Source organism: Tenrec ecaudatus, chromosome 13 (assembly GCF_050624435.1).
Source record: "Tenrec ecaudatus isolate mTenEca1 chromosome 13, mTenEca1.hap1, whole genome shotgun sequence".
NCBI classification, from domain to species: Eukaryota; Metazoa; Chordata; class Mammalia; order Afrosoricida; family Tenrecidae; genus Tenrec; species Tenrec ecaudatus.
Window position 1 is genome coordinate 5,875,600 of NC_134542.1, and position 13,947 is coordinate 5,889,546.

A 13,947-nucleotide genomic window follows, 5' to 3' on the forward strand; every position below is an offset into this window, starting at 1 on the left:
GGTCGCACCAATCCCTCAAGGACCCCCAGCCACAGTACTGGGCTCAAGCATAGGACCAAATGTGAGGATGGCAAAGGACTGGGCAGTGTGGCCTTCTGTTGTATGTAAGGTCACTCTGGGTCAGAGCTGACCCCAGGGCACCTAGCAATGACAAGGACAGTCTGGCAAGACGTCATCTCATGTACTTCAGACACGTTACCATGCATGAGACCAGTCCCTGGAAAAGGACACCGTGCTTGGTAAAGTGGAAGGGTTGTGAGAAGGGGCGGGGGGGCTCAATGAGATGGGCTGACCACAATGGCTGCCACTATGGGCCCCAGCAGAACAGCAGTGGTGAGGAGGAGGCAGGGCTGGTTAGCGAGCTCTTCTGCTGAACGTGGAGTTGCCGCAATGGCACCTGACAAGCACCATGAGGATTACTGTCGTCAGGAGGGACCAGCCCCCTGGAGAAGGACATCGTGCTTGGTAAAGTAGGGGCTCACTACAAAAGGGGAAGAGCCCCAGTGAGATGGATGGACACAGGGGCTGCAAGAGTGGGCTCAAATATAAGACTTGGTCTGATGGCACAGGTCTGGGCAGGGTTCATGCTGTGGTACGTGGGGGTCGCTATGAGTCAGAACCGGCTCGATGGCATCCAACAGCGGATAACAACTGATAGCATGGCGCACGGCATATTCTTGGCTCTTACCATCCTCTGCAACATTATAATCTTGGGTCCCAAGTTTCTGCTGACAGTGAAAATGTGGATCAGCCGTAGAGTGAATATAATGTAATCCAGGCAAAAAATAACGCGTCCAGAGTACAAAGAGCTTTTATTAGAAGAATGGAGCCTACGAGAAGAAGGGGACATAGAACTTGTGAGAAATGAAGTGGGAGGTGGGTGTGGGGAGGAGGGTTGAGAGACCAGGGGCATCAACACCTGAAGACCAAAGGTCTTGGTGTCCTGCCCTTGTGGACTCAAGCAGGATCAAGGACATCAAAGATTCTACCACACAAACAACGCTTTTAGACACTCAGACCTGAAAGGTTTTCTACTCTGGTAGAGAGTGACAGTCTCAGACACCCACGGGGCAGTTCTGCCCTGTCCTGGAGGATCACTATGAGTCAGAATGGACTCAATGGCTGTGTGTTTGTTTCTTGATGTTGCTGAACTGAATGCTTAACCTCCCAGAGACTCCTTAAGAACATAATCTGCCCCCAAAGATACAATATTTAAGACCCTCATCCTCCTCCAGCCCCTCAACACCTACTCCCCACTGCCATCATGTAGATTCCAACGATGGGATGGAGCTACTCCCTGGGATCCCAAGGCTGCAAATCTACACAAGAGCAGACAGCCTTGCCTTTCTCCCATGGAGAAGCTGGTGGGTTTGGACTGCTGACCTTGTGGGTAGCTGCCCAATGGGTAGCCCACATTGCCAACAGAGCTCCGCCAACTCCTACTACTCTCTCCCCAGATTCTACAGAAACAAAAGGAAAGGCCCAGGAGAGCCCCTCTTCGATGACAGATGGCAGGAAGATCACAACCTTGACCAACGACAGTAGGCTTCTATGAGGCCATGACAAACCTCTGAGGAGGAAAGTTGGCTCCTCTTGGCTTGAAATTTCCCTAGATCCTTCATCTCTTTGCATCCACGGGAAGCCCACAAAAATGGCAGAGGGGAAGACTCACCGAAAGACAATCCCAGCGATGAAATAGAAAAGGCCCAGCGTGTCCATCACGTTCCACAGGTCGGTGAAGTAGTTCACCCCATTCATGTACCACTGCAGCACAGAGAGGGGACAGAGAGCGGCGTTAGCCGCTGGGAATCCGTGACTGCTGCCCGATCCCGTGTGTCCCCTCGCTTCCCCAGGTGTTTCGAGCCAAGGGTTTCTCGATTCTCCCATAGGCCAAGGGCGTTCTCCCACGGCTCTGGAGGGCTTGGAAATCAGGCCGTCCTTGTGGTCCTGACAAAGTCAAGAGAAAGGGCTCGAGGGCCCTTAGGGAGAGTGCCACCTGGGGAGCCCACTGTGGGCAGTGAGTGGCATGAACGGCGCACTGCTCGACGCTGGGGACAGCGACCGGGGCACCGTCACTGCAGCTCTGTGGCATCAGCAAGAAAACATCCTGACGTAAGGAACTTACACCCCAAACCACAGGCGAACCCCCGCCTGCCACGGAGTCCACGGCAGCTCCTCGCAGCACTGCACGTGGCTCCCAAGTGTGGGGCTCTTGTTTCTTTCCCTCAACTTGGGGGACTGTATTCTGAGGTGCGAGTACAGAGTATTCTGAATATTACTTTTTGTTATTACGGTCATTGAGAGTTCGGGCACACCGGTATAGCATGTCATTCCAAAGTTCCATCACGTCCAGCAGAATGGTACCCTCGCTACCACAATGCGACCCCAAACATGGCACAGGCAACTATGCGACTCAGGGATCATGGGTGTGTGGTGTGTGTGTTATGTGGAGACTTGTGTGTATTGTGCATTGTGTGTTGTGTTGTGGTGTGCTGTGTGTGTTGTGTGTGGAGGTGTATTGTGCATTGGGTGTGTTGTGTGTGTGGGTTGTGTATATTGTGCATTGTGTGTGTGGGTTGTGTGTATTGTGCATTGGGTGTGTTGTGTATGCGTTGTGTGTGTGTGGTGCATTGTGTGTGCTGTGTTCTGGTGTGGTGTGCACCAGGCTTGACATCCAGGAAGATAAGTGGGTCAGGAAGACAGAGTAGAGAACGGTGACCAATTAGAACCTGGACAAGCTCCAGCGCCCATAATCTGGACCGCGTGGCGCCAGGAGCCAGGAACATTTCCACGCATGCGAAGCACACTGACGGAGAGCTCCTGGATCCCAACACACGGGATAGGGGTGATGCGGACTCTCGAGGAGCCCACTATTCCACAGGGAAGACAGACAGGAAACCCGCTCACAATGAATGGTGACGAGGGCTGGAGCAGGGAGGAGACAAAGGCCCAAGGGAGCCCAGAGAAGGGCAGCACCCACTGACCCGTGCCGGCCATGGCAGGCCATGGCAGAGGAGTGTCACCCAACAAGCATGCCACTTCTTAATATCTCAAATGAAAATCACTCCCAGCTCGGATCCAGCTGGTCTGCGGGGCTGAGTCACCTGCCCCGGAATCGAGGGCTCTCATTCTCAGAAGACGGTTTCCCCTCAACCTCTCACTGCTACTTTAAACCCCATCATCGCTGTTGGCGGTGGGCTCTACCACGTCAATTTGAACCCTAAAGGACGAGGAGAACCGCCCCACAGGGTTTCCCAGGCGAGAACCAGAACCAATTACAGGAAGGAGCCCCGGTGATGTCGGGGTTAAGTATTTAATCACAAGCCTCTAAGGTCCGTGGGTCAAACCCACCTGCAACATGGTCGCCTGCTTCAGTAACGGTTCACACCCTTGAAACCCAATTCTACTTTGTCCTGTAAGGTTGCTGTTCGTCAGAACTGACTGGACAGCAGCAGGCAGTCTCTATGGAGGGACACCGCCAGGCCTTTCTTCCACAGAGCCCTGGATGGAGTAGAACCACCCACCTTTCCATTAGCAGCCAGTCACTTACTCATATGGCTCCCCAGGGTTTTCTCGTGTCCTACCAAGTTCGGGAAACCTTAGATTGTAAATGTCTCAAGCTCAGACCCGTGAGGCTCCTGGTGGCTGTCCCATTTGCTTTCCTAATAAGTGCGAGTGAGACTCACTGAGTCATCACCAGACCAAACCGACCAAATACCAAGTAGGAGCCAGCAGACTGACAAAGAACCTGTGACCCTGAGTGTCAGATGGTTTACACACACCTCAGACCTGAAGTGGCGATGCCGGGACTCGAACCAGCCCCTGGCCCTTCCATTGGGGTTCCTGCCGTACCACACTGTAGCACTAAAGTTAAAATTGCCCATTCAAAATTTGTTGTTTAAAAAGGACGCTTTGGCCAAAGTTCCATGCCCTCATTACCCCCCCCCACACACACACACCCAACACATAAAATCTATTATGAAAGGAGAGAAAAGAGTGGGTCAGTAGAGCCCGTGGGCCTCACTGCTTCCAGGAAAGCTCACAGACAAGGTGCAGTGTGTGACCTTAGCCAGGCAGCTCCACAGCCCACCTCCCTTCCTTCAAGGTCCTTCCAACCTGCCTACCAAACCAAAGAACCTAACTCACTGCCATCGAGCTGATGCCGAATCACAGAGCAGGTTCAAATGGCCACAGTGGGCTTCTAAGACTGTAACTCTTGATGGGAACAGAAAGCCTCATCTTTCTCGGTGGAACGGCTGGTGGTTTCAAACTGCTGACCTTGTGGGGAATAGTCTAACCCAGAACAACTACCCCACCAGGGCTCCTTTTCCTGCCTATACCCCTCGCCTATTCAGGACACCACTGGCATTCCTGAGCAACACCTCACACTGCACCTGCCCGCAGCGCTTCCCCAAGCAAGCATACCTGCCCTGAGCCTCCCCACTGCAGGATCTTGAGATGACACAGCAGGTGGCTGCACACACTAACTTAGTGAGCCAGTTTATGACTCATACACTTTCACTTTCCTGTTGTCCAGTCCTCTGGGCAAAGCTGCAGATCCACCTCTGACTCTCTGGTATAGCCTTGCTTCTCAGGGCTCCCCCATCTGGATCATATGACCTCATTCAACACCAACAGTGCAGTTGATCTTCATCTTCCTCCATCTCTGCCCATCTCCTCCCACCTCCTGGATGGGACGCTACTGCCAGTGCTCCTGCCACCTCTCCTGCCCATGGCAGACATCACTAGTTGATCGAGATATTCTCCCCTTCTGAGAATAGGCAGAACCTCAGTCTTTCTCAACCCGAGATGCCTGGAAGTTAGGGCAAGCGGCTATCAGAGAGGATGCGGCAGCTTAAACCAATGTGACATTCCTATGCCAGTCAGTCCACCGCCTGCCTGCCAGTGCTTGATGAAGGGCGGCCACAGACTGTAGATTTTCTCAAAGCACAGTATCTGGGAAGGGCACCTAGACAGGGTCTGCCTGTAATCAGAGAGCAAAGAGTGATGTCCCACCAAGAGATTCTGTTGGACTTCTGAGGGTTCTCAAAGGCCTCTTGGACCAAAGTCTCCATCAACCTTCAACTAAGAAGAATGTTTATTTTCAAGAAAGGATGATCTTTGGACTTTTCAAGAAACTCCTAATCCCCGCCTTGAGTAGATCCAGGAACAGGGGACCCGGGAGGCACCTGGCTGCACCCTACTAACCTGCCTGACTTCGTCACAGAAGAGGACAAAGACCAGCGCGTAGAGGACCAGCTCAGGGGAATGCGGCACCGCGTGGAAATCCATGAGCAGCACGTAGGCGAACAGCAGGAGGAAGGCAATGTAGAAGACCACGTTCCAGGAGAAGACCACAAAAGGAGAGGTGAAGAAGGCCACGTAGTACCAAAGGAGCTTCTTGTGCTTGTCCATGGGTTTCTTCCTGGAAGGAGAGGGGAGAGCTTCGCCAACATCCCCTGGAGACCCCACCATGGCAGCCCTCCAAAACACAGGCACATCCACACCCATGGCTGGGAGAGCAGGTTGGGATGGTGTTCCAAGATTGACCGTCCAGAAGGCAGCCCTTGGATTGGGAAATGAGTCAACCCAACCCTTCCCTGGATCTAGAAGGCATGTTATCAAGCCTCCTCATCTGAGATCCAACCCAGGGAAGGTCAGAGAAGACCAAAAGTCAAACGGGTGGGTCATGGCCTGGACGTGGCAGAAGTCATATATGCACACACGCACCTGCATGTTCACGCACACACAACAGGGCCCCCCGGGTGCCTACCTAAATGAAACAAAGCCACAGCCGATCAGGGGTATGACAAACAGGCACAGGATAATCTTCCAGTTTTTGGTGTCTCTGGAAATCTCTCCATACCACTGCTTGGAGAGGAAATTCTACAGGGAGACAGACACCACCGACAGGAACAGGTAGCAGGCAGCAAAGAACAAAACATCGGATCATTGTGAAGGAGGGGGGAGTATAGAGTGGAGACCCAGAGTCTATCTGTAGGCAACTGGACATCCCCTTACAGAAGAGGTCGCGGGGAGGAGAAGAGCCAGTCAGGGTGCAGTGTAGCAATGATGAAACATACAGCTTTCCTCTAGTTCTTTAATGCTTCCTCCCCCCCCACCTATCATGATCTCAATTCTACATTATAAATCCAGCTAGACCAGAGGATGTACACTGGTACAGATAAGAGCTGGAAACACAGGGAATCCAGGATAGATAAACCCCCTAGGACCAATAATGAGAGTAGTGATACCAGGAGGATAAGGGGAGGATGGGGGAGAAAGGGAGAACTGATCACAATGAGCTACATACAACCCCCTCCCTGGGGGACGGCAACAGAAAAGTGGGTGAAAGGAGACATCGGTCAGGGTAAGATATGACAAAATAATAATAAATTTATAAATTATCAAGGGTTCATGGGGAAGAAGGGTGGGGGAGGGAAGGGAAAATGAGCAGCTGATACCAAGGGTTCAAGCAGAAAACAAATATTTTGAAAGTGATGATGGCAACAAATGTACAAATGTAGTTGACACAATGGATATATGTTTGGCTTATGATAAGAGTTGTATGAGCCCCAATAAAATGATTTTAAAAGAGAGAAAAGAAAGAGACACCACCATGCAGATAGTTTGGGGGCAATGACACACTGCAGGACAATATGCAGCCTTGTTCCCCAGTCCCCTCACCCCTGTGGAAGAACACCCTCTCAGAAGGAATGCCCTTGCTAGGGATACTTGTCCCGTGGCTTTGAAGAGCTACCTGGTAAATGAAATTCCTAGTTTTCCTAGTTCTTCTCTAAGCCAAAGTCTGTGAACATTAAGACAGAGGCTCATACGTGTCTCTGGTTCACCTTAGAGAAATCATTACCATTTTACTGAAGAACATTCTAAATCATCCTGATGGCACCGTGGGTTCCGTACGAGCTGGACTGCTGACCACGCGGTCAGAAGTTCCAAACCACCAGCTCTTCCGAGGCGCAGGGGAGAGACTCTGTACTCCTGTGTGTAGGTGACACTCTCAGAAACCCACGGGCAGTGCTACTTGGTGCCGTCGGGCCACTGGGAGTCAGAAATGACTGGATGGCAGAGAGTCAGGTTTGGGATTAGTCTGCCTTGGTGGGAGCAGCAAAGGGGGTCTCTGTTACAGGAGAAACGTTGTGTCTCTGTTTTTATTGTTAGGAACAGTCGAGTCGGTTCTGACCCATAGTGACCCCGTGCACGACAAAGTGGAACACTGCCCCGTCCTGTGCCGAGCCCATGGCTGCAGCCACTGTGTCCACCCCTCTCCTTGAGAGCCTTCCTCTTTGTCGCTGTCCCTCTACATGACCAAGCGCCATGTCCTTCTGTAGGGATTGGTTTCTCCTGATAACATATCCTATGGGAGGCAAAGTCTCGTCATCCTGGCTTTTAAGGAGCATCCTGTCTGTACTGCTACCAAGATAGATTCGTTCATTCTGGTGGTGTCGTGGTTACACCATAGGGACTCATGAAACTTTACACGCAAGGTCTGCAGTTCGAAACCAGCATCCGCTGCTCGGGAGAAAGACGAGGATATCTGCTCCAGTAAAGATGGAAACTCACATCCTGACCCGTAGGGTCACTGTGAGTCAAAACGGACTCAGTGACAATGGGTGTTTGGTTTGTCTTCTTGTAGTAGGAGAAATAGCTACTTGCATCCAAGCCCTTGCCCTAGGGCGTGCTTCAGGGGACTCAAGGACAGGCAACACCCAGTCTTCCTCATTCTGCTCTCCTGGGCTCCATTAGATGCCCCATCTCGCAAGGTTTCTCCTGGCTTGTGGTCTGTGGTCACCAAGCAACGCTCTCAGCCCGGCACAAAGGACAGATGTGGGGCCCATAGGAAGGTCTCGCAGGCCTGGCAGTGGGACTTCTGACTAATGAACTGACCTCTGGTTGAAACCCTTTGGACTTGTATTTGGACCGAAGTCCGAGTTGGCCACCTGGGACATTTGTTAAGAGAGGAGGTTGAGGTCCTCAGAGTCTGGGAGTGGAGCAAGGTCCACATGGGCCTGCCACCTTTCTGAGCACAGACAAACCCAGTGCCAGCCCCTCTCAACCCACCACAGCAGAAGCCCAACCACCGATGGCCTCCTTCTGTGAGCAGCCCTGCCACCGGTCAGCTGTCTTGATAAATCTAGTGTAGCGAAAGCAGCAAGTGGGTCTCTCTCACAACTCAAAACAAAACAACACAACACACTGCCGTCAAATGGATTCTGACTTGTAGTGACCCAAAAGGACATGGTAGTACTGCCCCCTTTAGGTTTCCAAGTCAATAAGTCTTTATGAGAGCAGAAACCCCATCTTCTTCCTTCAAAGCAGCGGGTGGATTTAAACTGCTGATCTTCTGATTAGCAGACCAAGGCATAACCCACTGGTACCTCCAGGGCTTCTCACTGTCCACGGGCTGCATGAAAGTCCACTCAAAGGACAAACAGTATGGGATCAAATCCCACCACTGTTCCTTGCAAGTAGAGCACATTCTGGAATGTGCTAGAACCTGTCTGGTGCCTGCTTGATCCTTGGTAACCTGGGGGTGACACCGACTCCACAACTGCCTGTGAAGTTGATACCTGGTCACAGTGGTGACAATGTGGGTAGCAGGTATCTGTCCCTCTATCTCTTCTCTACCCAACACTCCTCCCAGGAGGATTATTGGGCAACCTGGGAATTCAGCGCTGTGACCCACAGACTGGGTGTGGTGGTCGTCTCATGCCATTGAGTTGTTTCTGACTTAGGACGACCCCCAGTGGGTGGGTGTCAGAGGCTCTGTCACCAGGTTTCTTGACTTCCATCCCATAGAGTAGTTAGTGGGCTTGAACCTCCAACCTTGGGGGTTCAATGCCTACCCCATTATACTATCAGGACTCGTAAGGTAGGGACCCAGTTGATGGAAACCCAGACAGTGGGAATCCAGAGACGTAGCTCATAATTACACTGTCTTACTGATTAAGGTGCGCCTGATCCAAGCTGTGGTATTTTCAATCGCCTCTCACACGCATGCGAAAGTGGAGCACTGATTCAAGGAGAATGCATCTGAATGAGAGTGCTGGCCAAGAATTCTGAAAGTGCGACAGACTGCCAAGAGAACGACAAATCTGCCTGAGAAGAAGCAGCCAGAATGCCCCTTGGATGTAAGGATGGTGAGACTTCATCTCACGTGCTTTGCACACGTTGTCAGGAGAGGCCAGTCCCAGGAGAAGGATGCACCATTCTTGGTAGAGTAAGGGGACAGTGAAAGAGAGGAGGCCCTCCAGGCGATGGGCTGACACAGGGGCAGCAACAACAGACCCAAACAGAGGAATAATGGGGATGGCGAGGGACCAGGTGGTGTTTGGGTCTGTGGAACACAGGGTCAGGGTCGCTCTGAGCTGAAGTTGGCATGATGGCACCTCGTGACAACAATGGCAAGAAACTGTTTGCTTTGTGGGAACTCAAAGACCATGATTTCTCCTACATTGCTCTTCAATCAAGGATGTCTACGGGTGTCTGCACATGGCCTCCTCGTGTCACACAACACCTCCTGCTATGGCATGTATATATTGAAGGAGGATGGTGTTTCATGGGCGTGGTGGTGCTGTGGTTACGCGTTGGGCTACAATCCACATGGTGACAGTTCAAAAGCATCAGCAGCTCCTCAGGACAAACACTGGGCTTTCTACTCCCAAAGCAGTTACAGTCCTGGAAACCCACATGGGATCTCTGTGAGTCAGCACTGACTCCGTGGCCCTGACTGTGGCAGTGACATAATCTGGTAACAATTTGAGGACTGAGAGTGTATACCTGATGCCGGGGGCTTAAGTGGAGAGAAAATGTTCTGAGAATGATGAGGGCAATGAAAGTACAAATGTGCTTTACACAATTGATGTATGTATGGATTGTGATAAGAGTTGTATGAGCCACTAATAAAACAATTTTTTTAAAAAGAACAAACACGTCCCCTCCAAAAAAAGAGTGAAGGGGTGGAGTCTAGCCTGTCAATCAGAATATAGCCAATGAGGCCTCTGTGTGGGCATGATCTTCTCTTGAGGATTCTGAGAACTCCTATTTTTCCTCTTTGGAAGTGGGAGAGACTCTCTCTCTCTCTCTCAATCTCTCTCTCTCTCTTTCTCTTTTTCTCAGCTCACTCCCTGAGAAACATCCCTGTGGAGAAGACACATGGAGAGAGGCTGATAGAGCCAGACCTCTGGAGCCAGAGAAGCCACGTAAAGACCCCTGCCAGCGCTGAGATGCTTACAACACCACTGGATCCACAAGACTTCCCACCCACTGGCCTGTGATCTTCCTGCATTCAGCATCATTGCATGTGTTGAGTGAGTCTGAAGAGGACTTTATAGACTGGTATTGGGCAGATGGGCCAATATCGGGCTTGTGGGCTTGGCCTGGGATGTTTTCTCAATATTCACCTGCTCTTGTAGATAACGCCTTTTCTTATACACACAGGGGTGTCTATGGACTTGTTTCTCTAGTCTACCTGGACTAACACGGTGCGTGAGTAGCAGTGAAAGCAAAGGGCTCCTGTCTGGGCCTGCAACGTGGTCAGATGTCAGCTGCTGTTTACCTGGACCCCAGGCTGGGCGATGAAATGCTGGTCGGTTGCCTCCACAGCCAGCTCCAAGCAGTTGCTTCCACCCCAAGCTTCACAGGAGTAAACCAGCAGTTGTTCCGCCAACTCTTCATCACTGCTGTAGCACTCCGTGAACAACTCTGTGGGGTGGCATCAGCACGGGGAGATGCTGGAGGCAGGACTGAGAATCCACCAACCGCCCTGCCTAACCCTTTCCCAACCGCCAGCCCCCAACATCAGAGCTGGGAATCCACTAACTGCCCAGCCCTGCCCTTCCAGCCCACCAGCCCCTGATGTCAAGGAGGTTTTCCATTGGTGCATGGCTCATCACTGAGAAGAGGTCTCTCTCTGAACACACTGTATCCAGCAGAGAGCGTACCTCGTTGTTTTAGCCACCCCGATGTCCATCTCCAACTCACAAGACTCAGTTAGTAACTTGCCTGGGTCCTTGGAATGGCCAGCCTCCATATCCTTCCCTCAGAGGGAAGGGCTGGGGACTTTGGCCTGCTGGTTCCTGGCCTGCCTCTCCAACGTGGTCCTAACTCTGCCTTGGCTATCATGCCAACCTTCCAGTCAGTCCTGTTTGGTGCATTTTCCTGGTTCTCCCTGGCAAGGTTGCCTTCCCAGCTTAGATCAGCACTGTGGTGAGTTTTCACTCATTGAGTTTGCCTCAGTGGGACAGAACCTGGCAGATGGACACACTGGCCAGTCCTACACCACCCCCATGTGCTGGTTAAGCACTTGGTCACCCACAAGTTAATGGATGCAAATGCACCAGCTGCTCCATGGGAGAAAGACAAGGTGGTCTGCTTCCTTAAAGATCCACAGCCCTGGAAAGCCTATGGGGCAGTTCCACTCCACTACAGAGTCTCTGTGAAGCAGAACCCACTGGAAGGCAGGGTGCCATTGTTATGCCGGTGGTTGTCTTTGTTAGGTCAAGGGGGCAGGATTAGTACCGGGTGTGTCCTGAGTCAATCTCTAGAGATCATCTGAGAGGAGATGAAGCCAGAGAGCAAAGATGGGGAGACAAATGACACTCCATGCGGAGACCACCAAGGAACCAAGGAGCAAGGACCTTTCTTGGGAGCTGAGAGAGAGAGCTTCCCCTAGGGCTGGATCCCTAGAGTTGAACTTCAGGTCTCCTCAACTGTGAGAGTGAATTTCTGTTTGTTGAAACCACCCACCTGGGCTTTTCTGACATTGGAGCACGTGTTAACTAAGACAGGCCCTTTCCCAGGGCTGCTCGTGAGGGAGCAGCCAAGGCTTGTAAATGTTTGCGGGAGCAGACAGCCTCGTCTTTCTCCCCCAGAAGGGATGGTGGCTTTGAACTATTGACCTTGAGGATAGAAACCCAACGTTCAACCACTATGCCACCAGAGCTCCCTCTTCCAACACAGACAAACGAAACGCCCGAGCACATTTGGCATGCAATTAGACAACAGACCAACATGCAGAAGCATTTAAAGATCACATTACAAACACACAGCCTCTGAAAGAAAAGGGGGACCTGAGCCAGCCTGGAAGGACTATCCTGCTGTTGGAGGGACTGGACCTGGGTTCCTCCCAGTGGACTCTGTCCCTGGCTGATGCACAGGGCACCACCACACTGTGCGCAGGACTGACTGGGTCGTGAAGGGAAAGCAGATGCCAGTCTCAGAGGTGCCCCTGCTGAGCAGAGCTGGCTGATGCTTCGCGCCTCTGCAGGGAGAGACCAGCTCCAAGACCAGGCAGGGAGCAGCCCTGTCCCCTGGGAGGGTGGCAGGTGTTCGGAGTTTGGGGCTTGGTGGGGCAGGCAAGTGCAGTCTTCATCCCTTGTGGAGAATCGAAGCATGGGACCATTATGGGCTGCTATCACCAGTGTGTGTGTGTGTGTGTGTGTGTGTGTGTATGTGTAACCAGGCACATGCCTACCCGGTGCTGTCTTTGAATGAGGAATACACCATCTGTGTCTCACCCAAGAGCCTGGCTGTCAATTAGGCTCACCTGTTAGCTTGTCAGAAGGGTGAGTCCCCAAGCCCATCACCGCTGACTTCCCGAACTCAAATCCCCCACGTGAGACCCAGACAGATGCCCTGCACACAGCCTCGTGGCGCAGTCAGGCCTGAGCGCAGGTGATGCGCAGGGCTGTGGGATCGGCATCAGGAAGTGCACACCTAAGGGGGCCTGGCCTTTCCTCGGCCCTGCGTGGCCCTGTGTCACAGCTGATGGTGGGGAGCAAGCACACCCGCGTTGCCCCAGTGTCAGCTCAGCACGTGCTCATGACAGAGCCACCTGGCTTATGAGTGTCATCAGCGTGTGTGTCACTGTGTCAAAAGTATGTGCTGTCATCGCCGTGTGTGTCTCTAGCATGTATGTGTCATGAGGCTCATGAGTGCCACCACTGGGTATGTCATCAACATGTGTGCCACAAGCATGTGCATGTTTCATCTGTGTGCGTCACTAGGCCCATTTGTGTCACCAGTGTCTCTGTGTGTGTTACAAGCATGTGTGTCACTAGTGTGTGTCAGCCATGTGTATATACCACCAGCACGTATAGGCATGCTACTAGTGTGTGTCACCAAGCCCATGAGTGCTATCAGCGTGTGTGTCAGCAGTGTGTGTGTTACTAGCATGTGTCAGAAGTGTTGCCAGTATGTATCTGTATGTCAGCTGTGTATGTGGTCACCAGCGTGTGTGCCTCCAGCATGCATCACCAATGTGTGTATTTTACCCGTGTGTGTGTGTGTGTGTGTGTGTGTGTAACCAGGCACATGCTTAACACCAGCATCTCCGGCCCCATCCCTGCAGACTCACCAACTGCCCGGGTCTCATACTCATTGGCCAGCTCCTCCGACTCCCCTGCAGCGTTGATGTCATTCTTCACCTTGGCCAGAGTCTTCAGAAGCTTGCTGGCCCCCAGGGCGGCCAGGGTACAGCCTTTGGTCTTGTCAGAGGGACAGAGGTAATTTACAATTCCTTGAAGTGGCCACAGTGTCAACAATAATGTCAGGCAAGCAGGACCTTTCGGCAGAAGCAGGAACCGGTAAACTCTACACTACCCATAATGCCTCTCAATCAGACTTGGAGAAGAAATTAGCAAGACAAAGACCCTGAGAGATTGAGGGTGAGCCTGTCATCTCCGGAGTCCTCCACTCCCATTCTCAGATGGAAACAGCTCAGAGTGAAGGGAAAATGGATGAGGGTGGGGAAGACCTGAACAGAGAAATGAATAAGACTGAATATGGGCATGCCTGTGATTGTGTGTGTGTGTGTGTTTTTGATGATCAGCATCTGACTTTATGCTCTGAAAATGGAGAACGCAGCTTCTTGTCAAGTGTCCATGAATCACTTAAAAAATGATGCATGAACCACAAAGAAAAGTCTTG

The 13,947-nt window shown here is 51.9% G+C and overlaps 1 protein-coding gene across 1 annotated transcript in view; it reads right to left on the minus strand.

Moving 5' to 3' along the window:
* The window catches only part of TRPM8 (transient receptor potential cation channel subfamily M member 8), a 90,008-nt gene that overhangs the window by 36,233 nt on the left and 39,828 nt on the right, over positions 1-13,947 (minus strand). The window contains exons 13-18 of the mRNA XM_075528994.1: positions 13,376-13,505; positions 10,577-10,722; positions 5,774-5,886; positions 5,209-5,425; positions 1,673-1,764; positions 689-830 (exon numbers count right to left, since the gene is read on the minus strand). Of these exons, the coding sequence (XP_075385109.1) occupies positions 689-830; positions 1,673-1,764; positions 5,209-5,425; positions 5,774-5,886; positions 10,577-10,722; positions 13,376-13,505 (840 nt within the window). The remainder of the gene's footprint in view (positions 1-688; positions 831-1,672; positions 1,765-5,208; positions 5,426-5,773; positions 5,887-10,576; positions 10,723-13,375; positions 13,506-13,947) is intronic.